Raw genomic sequence first — 11,994 nt, forward strand, 5'->3', positions numbered from 1 at the left:
ATGTAAAAATATGAGCCATTGACCTTCCTTTCCTGGTCTACAGAGGACTGGGAATTCACCATTCAAAATGTTTCAACTCTAGCTCCCACATAGTTTAACATTGATTTGAAAAACAAACAAACTGGTTTTCGACAACAGAAATCCATTTCCTGCCATTTCTGTGTTTTGTTTTTGTCATTTTTCAGGCATCCATGCAGTGCCCTAAAGATCTCAGGGGCAAAAATGTTCCAGCAACCCGATAAATAAATATATTTGGTTCCCCTGCTTGTTTCAGATCTTCTATCACCTCATTTTTTCTCTCAATAAGTATGATTTGTTGCTGTAATTTTGCTCAACCTATTATGTTGCCTGAATGACTGCATCAAGGTTGACATGATAATAAATCACTGGTTTGGAGCAGGTCAGCATTTACTATAGTTACAAGGCTGCTGCTAATTTTCTTACTTCTGTTTTAACTGCTAATAAACCATTTCCTTCAGTCAGGGCCTCACACTAACACTCCTGATCAGTCCAGGTCAAGGGCTGGCGGAAGCAGATCTACAGTATTGCCATAAGGATGTTGAAGCCATGGCTGGTTTTTGTCACCACTCCTCCCAGAGTTGCTTTGAGTTGCATAGAAACTGGGTCTGGACCAAATTTCTAGGAAAAACCCCATTTGGAGTGGGAGTAGCTTGCAGGAGAGAGAAATGACTTCTAGGGGAACCTGGAGCAAAGCGGGTGCCTTAGAGCCTTTCCCTACATAGCAGTGGCAGAGTGAAAACTGGAAAGGGCTCCTGTCCCTTTAATGGCTGTGTTGAAGAGGGAATTTCAGCAGGTGTTGCTTGTTGCCTGGCTGTGTGACAAGCAACACCTGCTAAAATGTCTTTCATGCCAAATTTCAGCAGCAGCTGCACTGCAAATTCCATGACAGCTGGTAATTAAATTGGAAAATCCAATCCAAGGAATGCTCAGGATCTAGATAACGTAGAGTTGATTGATCTGTTATTGTGTGTATGCATAGGTGCCTAATGTGAGTAGATCAATATGTACTGCTCCGGCGGGAAGGTAACGGCGTTCCATGTAGTCATGCCGGCCACATGACCTTGGAGGCATCTATGGACAACACCAGCTCTTCAGCTTAGAAATGGAGATGAGCACCAACCCCTGGTGTTGGACACGACTAGACTTAATGTCAGGGGGAAACTGTTACCTTTTTATATGTTCCTTCTGGTTGCCTATCGACCCAATGAAATTTGTAGTATTTTCTCAGGCAAGGAATAAACAAATGTGGTTATGCCAATTCCTTCCTCTGAAATACATTTGTATTCACAGATTCTGCATTCAAGGATTTAACCATCCATGCTTCCATTTTTTAAATTCAAATAAAAACAAACCTTGATTTTGCTATTTTATATCAGGGACACTATTTTATTATGACATTGTATATAATGGGGTTTAAACATCCACAGATTTTGATATCCATAGAAAGTCCTGGAATCAAGGGCCTAATACAGTGATTCCCAAAGTGGGTGCTACCGCCCCCTGGTGGGCGCTGCAGTGATCCGGGGGGGCAGTGATGGCACCTATTAGGACATGGAGGCGGGGCCAGGGGAGGGGTGGGGCCTCTTCCCAAGTGCCGGAGACAGGGCTGAGCCCCTGAGGTACCTCTTAGGACACAGGGGATGGAGCCAGAGGAGTGGGCGTGGCTTTTCCCCAAGAGCCCGAGACAGGGCTGAGCCTCTATACCTCTCCTGAGAGGCCTTTCAGAACTAAAGGGCGGGGCTGGGGCAGGGTGGGGTCCCTTCTCAAGAGCGCGAGACAGGGCTGAGCCTCTGTATACCTCCCCTGAGGCGCTTGTTAGAACACGGGGGCGGGGTATAGAGGTTCAGCCCCATCAGGCACTTGGGAAGAGGCCCCGCCCCCTCCTCTAGCCCCTCCCCCTGTGTCCTGGCAGATGCCGCAGGACAGGGATAGAAGCTCAGCCCTGCCTCAGAGCTCGTAACTCTGCCCATCCCAGTCCTGGCTGCCCATTTGTGGGCCCGCCCCCTCCCCCTCCCAGCCCTGTATCTTGGACTAGGGGAGAGGCTCAGCCCCGCCCACTTGAGCAGAGCCACGCCCACCCTTCTAAGCCACGCCCCCTTTCCAGGGGGCACTGAGTCATATTTTTTCTGGAAAGGGGGCAGCAGGCCAAATAAGTTTGGGAACCACTGAGCTATAGGAACACAGTAGGTGCTTTTCTGCCATCTCCCTGCCTTCCACATGCCAGCAAATGGCACATAAAAAATTCAACTGGAAAGAGAAATAAATTAGATGTTGAGATTGGGGACCCTGGCTGTAATAATTTTGAACAAAGAATGTCTCCCTGTCCTTTAGAAATAATTTGTACAATCTTCTGAGGTCCTAAGTGAATGTATTTTAAAATGTCAATATGGCCTTCTCAGAGTAGCATCAAAAGATGAAAAATGTGTGTGTGTGTGTTATAATGTCCTTTCAGTCAAATAACTCCTCATTTGCTGTTTAACAAAACTTGCAAACCAATGATCAGAGGCATCTATGGGTGCTGTTAATCTATTGGCATAAACTGAACATACATTCAGATTTGATGTGTGTGTGTTTATTATGTCTTATAAATGCATTATTATCAAAACTATTAAGTTCTCCTTTAATTCTTTTGGTAGTTCCCGAAGGAGGTCATAATACAATTATCTAGTAGAAACGTATTGAATATTTTAGTAAAAACACCTTGCTTTTTTGGCATTAGGGCTGGGGAGTGTGCGGTCCTCCAGATATTGGTGAACTCTGTAGCTCCCAGCATCTTTCACCATTGGCTATTCTGACTAGGCTTGATTGGAGTTGAATGTAATAGCACTTGGAGGACTGAATGATTCTTTCCTTTGTTTTACATTTTAAGAACCAGTCTTTCTTTTTTATTCAACAACTTTGGGCCTTTCCAGTTTTTATTGTTTTGTTATCTATCATGGGGCTGACATGTTGTAGTCACTTGTGGGTGTATTATCAGTGGAAATGTAAGGTTTATTCTGTTTAGTATGCAGAATAGCACTTATTTTATGCTACTAAGGAAACCAAGAATTGTCATGAGAGTTGTGTGAATGACTGTGCTAAATAACTCCTATGAATGCAGAGTTGTATCTTACAATCTGGTCTAATGTTGTGACTTGCAGGATTGTTATTGAAAATTAGATCCCAGAATGATTAATTTTGGCTCACAGCTCCATGGAGACATACTGCAAGCCCACACTGACTTTTCATTTTATCCTATACTAACCTTTTTCATGAATTTCCCCAGGAATGTTTTCCCTCACCCCATCCCGGATTTCAGGAAGCTGCCTCATGATTATCATAATCCTCTCACAATACCCCGGTAAGACATATGAGATACACAGTGAGCTTACACAAAAGCCTCTGGCTCTTTTCCTGTTTTTTTCCTGGTCTGTTCTGGTTTAGTCCTGGAAATGTTTCCTTCTCTCTGTCACCAAATTAGACTACCTCTTGGGGCTCCCATTGAAATGGCCATCACCTTGAGCACCCGTTTTGTTTAGCCAACCGGCACTCATTGTATTAATCAGAACTGGGATATCACAACCCATTCCAGCTCATTATCTCCTGCCCCACCAGGTTCCTTTCCAATTGCACCCATTTCCTAGGTGGATCCAAAAATGGACACAAGTCTACAAAATCATCCAATGAGAGTTTATTAAATTTCCTGTTACAACTGGAGCCCCATACCAACCAGGGACTGAATCCTAGCTGGCCACATTTTGGACCAATCAGAAGCCAGCAAGGTAGTCTCGAATAGCTGTCAAAGTGCTATAAATATGTCTGTATGTTTGCATTGAGGTATGTCAGTTCTTTGGAGTGCAGACGCCACTGATAACCTCTTTGACCGAGGAGAATAAATATATTTGATTATACAAGACGTGTCTCATCTGGCCTTTTGGAAGCTTGACACTCCAGGCTCTGGACCTGCGCTTTAGCAGAGCTGAAATCGCATAACAAGATGATACAAAAGAAAGAATTTTTTGAGATGAGATTGCTGAAGTGTATCAAACCTGCAAGGGGGGATCTGGAGGGCAAATCTACCACAATCAAACAATGACCACTCCGGAGTTGTTTGCCAAAAATGTAATGTTCACAGATTCTATGGCCGCTTTAAATCTCGTTATGGAAAGAAAAAACGGGGTATAAATAACAACAATAACAATAATATGGCCATCTCAAACATCTAAACTTTACATCTGATCTATTTGCAAGGCTTATTCAAGACATCATGCTGCCTAAAGCAAAATAACAAGAGGGTTGTCTCAGCTGAGCTGGTCAATGGACTTTATTTCAACACTGGCAATAAACTTAGGATATCATCTCTAATGGAATTTTTGGCTGCATCAAAAGGAGTATAGTGTCTAGATAGAGGAAGTCATGGTGTCTTTGTATTCTGCTTTGGTTAGACCTCACCTAGAATACTGTGTCCACTTCTGGGCACCGCAGTTCAAAAGAGATGTTGACAAGCTGGAAGGTGTCCAGAAGAGGGTGACTAAAATGATCAAAGGTCTGGAGACCATGCCCTACGAGGAGCGTCTTGAAAAACTGGCTATGCTTAGCCTGCAGAAGAAACGGTTGAGAGGAGACATGATAGTCATGCATAAAAATGTGAAAGAGTGTCATAAGGAAGAGGGAGAGGATTGTTTTCTGCTGTCCTTGAAACTAGGACCCGGACCAATGAGTTCAAATTACAGGAAAGGAGATTCCACCTGAACATTAAGAAGAACTTCCTGACTGTAGGAGCTGTTCAACAGTGGAACTCTCTGCCTTAGAGTGTGATGGAAGCTGCTTTCTTGGAAACTTTTAAACAGAGACTGGATGGCCATATATCAGGGAGACTTTGATGGTGCTTTTCCTGCATGGCAGGGGGTTGGACTCGATGGCCCATGTGGTCTCTTCCAACCCTATGATTCTGTGATTCTATCACCAAGTATGGTGGCAGCAGGCTGGATTAGAGAGTGTGGAACCAGCCATGTGGCAAATGCATCTCAGTACAAAGGCATGGGAGGTGTTGGGAAGTTGAGGTGAAACAGCTAGAAGATGCTACTGCCCACCAGTATCTGCCATCTGAAGTAATGGCCTGAGTCTGAACTGAGTATGGATCCTTTTTACTTTTATAGCATAGGATTGAGATGTTTTTGTTGTCAGGTGAGGATGATTTCTCTGTGTGGGTCACACATACAGTTGAACGTTATGCAGGAGGAAGAAACAATGGGAGTTAGGAAATGTACTTGAATGCAAGGGCTTTGCTGCCATGGAAACCAATGCATGTTGAAGTATGTGGCCTTGTCAATATGCCCCGTTAAGCACAGAGCACACCATTTTAATACCTCTTTCAGCTTAGCCAAAACTGTGATATGTACCCTGTAGGCATGAAAGTTGGTTCTGTTGTTACTTCTGTCGTTGTTTCAGGTAATCTGTGCAGACTCCCATCCCATTTCATACATGGATGGTGTCAACCAATGGCCAAGAAAACCATCTTCTAATAACACACCTTTGACAATTTCTGTTAATCATATATACCACCACCAGGATTTTCTGCACCCATTATGAGCATTATCATACCATTAAAAGCACAGAAAACCAGTGTGGTATAATTACTGGGATGCTGAGTTAGGAAATACAATGTTCAAGTCCTTGCTGAGCCATGAAACTCACTGAATGATTCTTGGACTACTTTCCCTTCAGCTCACCCTTACAGGATTGTTGTAAGGAAAAAAGAAAATAATCTTGAATTGAAATAAAGCAAAGGGAAGGCAAAATATACATGCAATCAGCCAATCAACCAATTCAAGCATCTCACACACACTTTTCCCAGTTGGTCAATAAGGTGGGTAATTTTCCCATCTTCAGTTCTTTATCTCACTGAGAACAGCAGTTCTGTCTGATATCAAAGCATGTAACTAGGGGAAAGGGAAGCTGGTAAACTCTTGGCCAAAGGGATCTGATGATAACAAAAAAAGGGTGGAGAGAAGCAACCTACAGGGTAAAGTTTGCTGCAGTTAAGAGAGACATTCATCTTGAAGCAGCAGTGGTAGTCATGCATGTCACAGCACTTTTAGCAAGTGTGCTGCTACTTTGCAAGATGAGGGAGACCTGCTGCCAGAGATCTCCTTATGCTGAAACAACTTCCCTCTCTCAAGCACGGAAGGTTTTCCCAAGTGAGTCTTCTCAACCTCATGATCAACTCAACAAGATGGCTCAATCCAACCCTGACATCCATCTCATCCGGAGTGATCTGGGCACCCAAGCAAAGCCCTACAGCCTGTCTCTCTCCCCTGAAGACTACCATCATTACATACCCAAACCTAAGCGTCTGCGTACCACTCGGCTGATGAAACTGTTAGGATCTTCCTATGACCCTTTCTGGATGTCTGTTGAAGATCCACGAGATCAAAATACCAGCCTAGATTATTTGGGCACCTTGAGTGTGGACCTGGCTGAACGTACAGCCCGATTTCGGAAGAAGCTCCTGCAGGAGGCAAAGCAGTTAGATCTTTCTGAACTTTTGTCTTCTAGGGACAGGACCTCCCATAACCAGAGTCAATCTTTCGTTGACCACCTCCACCAATGGCTAGTGGACAGTGCTACCTGCCATCTGACCTCTTCCTGGGTGAATATGGGATCCATTTTCTGGCCCCGCTGGGTACGTCATACAGAGTGTGATCTTAATCATGCCAGTTGCTCTTGGCCTCCTGGCATGACCTGTCATCCTGCCCAGGTAACCCACATCAAACTGTTAGCATGGCATTGTTGGGTTAGCAGGGACCAAACCTTTGGTCCTCGGAAGTCTCTTCAGCAATGTGCTTGGAGGCAAGTCCCTTACCCTGTGGTGGCAACCTGCAAGTGTTCCTGCTGATACAAGATGGCATCAAGGTTCTACATGATCAGGTTTGAGCTTCTTAAGGATTTCCTGCCAGTTGCCACCCAGCTCAAACCTGGTAATCATGATGAAAGAAAAATCTCAAGGCATTTGACCTAAAAGGCAGCTGTAGCAGAAGATGAAAGAAAGAGGTATGCTGCCATTCTATGTACTTTATGTACCACAACAAGAGTGAACAACATATTGGGAATTATGGCCATATTTCAGGAAAAGAGCTCAGGCAACTGAAGCGAAGGCAAAACATCTTTTTTGGATTGACAACTATTTTGATAAGTTGGCAGCAGAAACCGAACAGAATTGAGCACTGATGTTCCATGAGGCAAAAGTCAACAAATCGTGGTTGTCACCTCAAGAGGGAAAATGTTCCTGTGAAGAAATAAATGTATTTAATAAATATCTGGAATAATTAGCTTAATCATTTCATCCCTGGAGCCAGGGCAACTGCTATATTATTGAATGGTAGGACTACAGTTTTCTTTGTATCTTATATCTTCTGGTAAGTTGTAGATCAGGGTTGGAAAACCTTTAATTCTCTTGATGTTTTGTGGTACAGATCCCTCAATCTCTTGTCATGCTGGACAGGTCAGACTAGAGTTGTCAGTCAAACAGCTAGAAGACTAAAATTTCCCCATCGTTATCTTAGGTAATTGAAATGTATGGTGCAGTTCACCTTGATGTTTCCCATATAGACTCTGCTGAAATGAGTGGAAGTGTGCACAATAGCTCTGTTTTTAATCTCCCAGTGGAAATTATCTGTGAGAATTTCAATGCTTTGTACCCCAAAATGGTGGTGGCACTTCCCATTCTAAATGTAGTAGGGCAACTACAAAGATGGAGGGATGACTCTGTTCTTTGATATTGAAGGACTGCTTCTTAATTTGATAAGTCTTTTGATACTGAAGAGCTGCTCCTCAATTTGCTTGTCTGTTCTTCAGATGCATTTAAGACAAATATGGGAATCATCCAGCTGTCCAGATATTGGACTGTAACTCCATCATTCCACACCATTAGCTAGGCTGGTTAAGGTAGCTATGACTTGTAGAAAAATATATGGAGGGTTGCTTGATTCCGACCAGTAATTTAAAGAATCAGATGCCTGTGTTCCTTATCCTGGTGCCTTTCCGATGCATTGGTCTACAGCCCTATGGCTGAAAGTTGTGGTCAAATGCGTCCAAAGGACATTATACTGAAGAAGGTTAAAAGCTCAGAAAAGCTACTATTCTCAGAATACTCCAGCTGTAGGAACATTATTCTAACCAACCAGGCTGAATTCTTGGGTTGCAGTTATGTAGAGTTATTTGGGAGTTAGTTCCATTGTACCCATGGTTTGAAGTACAGAAATACCACCAGCACAGTCTAGTCAGTAAATGCATTAGGGCTTTGTTTCTTACGGTCTGTATTGTAGATCCGAGTACCCCTCAATTAATGATATGCAATAGGACTACACAATTTGTCATCACAAAAGCCCCAGGGGCAGAAAGCAAGTTTTCAGAAGAGACACAGTGGGACAATGGAAGGAGGGTAGAAGAATGTGCTGGCTCTATAATGATTACTTTAGCTCTCTTGAGTACCAATTAGGCTATTGTTACCTTGATCTAATTTGTCCTCACAATTTCAAAATGATCACTGCTTTCCATGTTACAGAGGAAAATTCAAGCTGAAAGCAACTTTACCGACTGTTTGTGGTTCAGTAAGATCCCTCTGGGATTGGAATGAGATTGGAATGTAGTAATTAAGAGAACAAAAGTCCTGTAATATTGTGATGAGAATGGAGAGTGATTGAATTGGAGGAACAGAGAATGAAACATAATGCAGCAAACATACTGGGACTCAAAAATGCAATTTTGAAAGGGATTGTCCAAACCAGATGTTTGAATGTGTATAGACATGTACTTGTGTTGTAGGCAGGATAGAGAACACATCGCTTCAGCAGTACATTGTGCTTTATGGAAAGACATATTGTGTTAAACATGAATGCTGCTGGTTACATCATGAGACTTTCAAACAGCAACCTGCTGTGCAATATAATTGCCCAGAAACTAGCTAAGCAGCTCAGAACTAATAAGAAGAGTTAGTTGTGATCTCTACATAGACATGGGCATTATGATCAATGGCAACTGCATTATTAACCCCCCTTTTATCTGCTGAATCTTAAATATTACAGCCACCTTTCATTTCCAAGCATTCATCTTGTTTCATCAGCTCTTATCAAGAGGTTTTTCCTAATGTTTAGATGAAATCCCAGCTTAAGCGGCTGAGGGGGAAAAGGAAGGGGCCTGAGGCTGTTAGGAATGGTGGGAGTTGAAGTCCAAAACACATGGAGGGCCAAAGTTTACCCATGTCTGGTATAGAGCATGTGCTTGAGAGGATCAATGGGCTTGGAAATTAATGTGACAAAGTAATCACAAGAGAAATAGAGAAGGTCACTTCTGAACTTTTCATAAAGACACACAGAGGTTAACATGCTTAGAACAGTGAACAAGACAGCTACACTGGCAGCTTATAGAGACTGTGTTGCGCTAGCCAAAATGTTTTGATCCGGAGTAGCCCATAAAGGATGCCAAACAGCTCCATAAAACGATTGAGGAGAAAAGAGAAAAGCTGAATAAGGTAAGGTAAGGTTTTCCCCTGACGTTAAGTCCAGTTATGTCTGACTCTGGGGGTTGGTGCTCATCTCCATTTCTAAGCCAAAGAGCCGGCGTTGTCCATAGACACCAAGGTCATGTGGCCAACATGACTGCATGGAGCGCCATTACCTTCCCGCCGGAGTGGTACCTATTGATCTACTCACATTGGTATGTTTTTGAACTGCTAGGTTGGCAAGAGCTGGAGCTAACAGCGGCTGCTACCGTTGTTCCCAGGGATTCAACCTGGGACCTTTCGGTCTCCAGCTCAGTGTTTTAATGCACTTCGCCACTGGGGCTGGATAGATATTCTTTAGCCAATGGGCAACGGATCTGATTTTATGTTTGAAACGTATATTTTTAATTCACAATGTATTTTAATAGTTTTAACTGTTTTATGTGCTGTTTTATATTGATTTGTATGGGCATCTAATGGTTGCCACTGTTGTAAGCCGCCCTGAGTCCCTTCGGGTGAGAAGGGCGGGATATAAATGTCAGAAATAAAATAAATAACATTCGGTTATAGTCCTAAAACGGATGGTTAAAAAGAGATAGCAGACTTGTTTGGGGGTATCTCTCATGAGCTTTGCAGGTTTTGTGCTGTGCCTAGAACTGCCTTTGTAATGTTATTCAAGTAAGAACATGTGACCAGGACAGCTGTTGTTGTTGTTGTTGTTTGTATTATTATTATTATATTTATTTATACCTGGCTTTATCAAAGCGGTTTTACATTAAAGTATCAGCATAACCATTTAAAATGTACAAAAATGTGAACATTAAAACAGAATTAAATATAAACAGTCTTTTAAAATTCCCAGTTAAAAACCATTGAAACAAATTCAAAGTTAAAAACCACAGCACCCCCCTGAATTGATCTTTAAAACCTTCATCTTTAACAGCCTGCCTGAATGAAAAGGTTTTAACCTGCCGTCAGAAGGACAGCAGGGAGGGGGCTATTCTGGCTTCCATGGGCAGGGAGTTCCAGAGTTGAGGGGCAGTCACCGAAAAGGCCCTCTCTCTTGTTCCAACCAACCAGGCTTGAGATGGAGGTGGGACCAAGAGAAGGGCCTCTCCTGAAGATCTCAGGGTCCAGGCATGCAAGGAGATGTGGTCAGCCAAATAGCCTGGACCTGAACCATCTACCAGGGCTTTAAAGGTTATAACCAGCATTTTGAGTTGTGTCCGGAAACAGACTGGCAGCCAGTAGAGCAGCTGCAACAGAGGGTTGTCTGCTCCCTGTAACCAGCCTGAGTTAGCAACCTGGCTGCAGCTTTTTGGACCAGCTGAAGTTTCCAAGCACTCTTCAGAGGCAGCCTCACATAGAGCTGTTTCAACAGTAATGAATACATGGTCTATAGAAATCTTTCCTTGCACCTTTTGAATGTCTTAATGGAAACTAGCATGGCATAACATTTGGAGTCTATACTTATGTCATAAACAGGGGAGGTAGCAGAATAAATTATATGGCAGCTTCTGCCAATCTGCTTCCTGACATTCACAGATTTGAAGTTAACAACAGGGTTGAAAGTGGTCATTTTCCTGTTTCTCAAGTCAGTTTCTCAAGTCACCCTGACATGAAAAAAATACTCCTGTGTTGCTGCTACTTAATTTTGAAATGACTCACCCTGTATGTCCTTCTCATCATTTAAATGGCATAATACGGTGGCCAGTTCATTTGGGCATCTCTAACTTCTTTACACATACTTTCATTTCTTTGTCAGGATATTTTAGACACTAATCTAAATATTTTACCTGCTTATCAAACCACTACTCAAAATCTTACACCCAAACTCATCTGTAATAAACAATTTAATCCTAATAGAGTAGATCAAACCAATAGATGATTTGATCTACACTTTAGAAATGCTTGACTAGCAATAATGGATTAGTCTCAACAGAAATATGAATATTACTTCTGATATTTTTAGCCTTTGTGAGGTTATCCTATAAGGCATTTCTAAAACAGAAAAAAATACATTCCAGTATGTTAAAACACAATAAAAACTGTTAGCCGTAACTGTTGGGAAAAGAATGAGAAGCAATTTTGGGATATCACTTCTACTGATATGTACTTATTCTGACTGGGAATTGTTGGGCAAGTTTCATCATAACAATGGTATATTCATTTTAGCAGGCTTTACAGAGCAGTATCTCTAGGGACCCACCTTTTTATTGTTTCCAAAACTACGTGTTTGCTCTATTGGTCTTCTGTGTCTGTGTCAGTTGATGTCATCTTGGTTTTTTTGTTCTGAGCAAAGCCCAGAAGAAAACATGATGCCAACGGAAATATTCAAATATTCTCCTGAGCACTGGACCCTGACATTAACTGAAGTGTTTACCCAAATCACCATACAGGTATAAATGCAGTGCTCTGGAAACAGACTGTAATTGTTCCGAATCACAAGAAGGAAAAGCAAGACCCTAAGAATTATTGACCTTTGGTACACT

At 42.4% G+C, this 11,994-nt stretch overlaps 1 protein-coding gene across 1 annotated transcript; it reads left to right on the forward strand.

The window, feature by feature from the left end:
* The first annotated feature begins 3,612 nt into the window (after positions 1–3,612).
* LOC100563018 (noggin-1-like) lies at positions 3,613–7,265 on the forward strand. The gene has a single exon (XM_016994196.2). The coding sequence runs from the start codon at positions 5,987–5,989 to the stop codon at positions 6,896–6,898; it is 912 nt and encodes a 303-aa protein (XP_016849685.1). The 5' UTR covers positions 3,613–5,986; the 3' UTR covers positions 6,899–7,265.
* The last annotated feature ends 4,729 nt before the right edge of the window (positions 7,266–11,994 follow it).

The sequence above is a fragment of the Anolis carolinensis genome, chromosome 5 (assembly GCF_035594765.1).
Source record: "Anolis carolinensis isolate JA03-04 chromosome 5, rAnoCar3.1.pri, whole genome shotgun sequence".
Classification (NCBI taxonomy): Eukaryota; Metazoa; Chordata; class Lepidosauria; order Squamata; family Dactyloidae; genus Anolis; species Anolis carolinensis.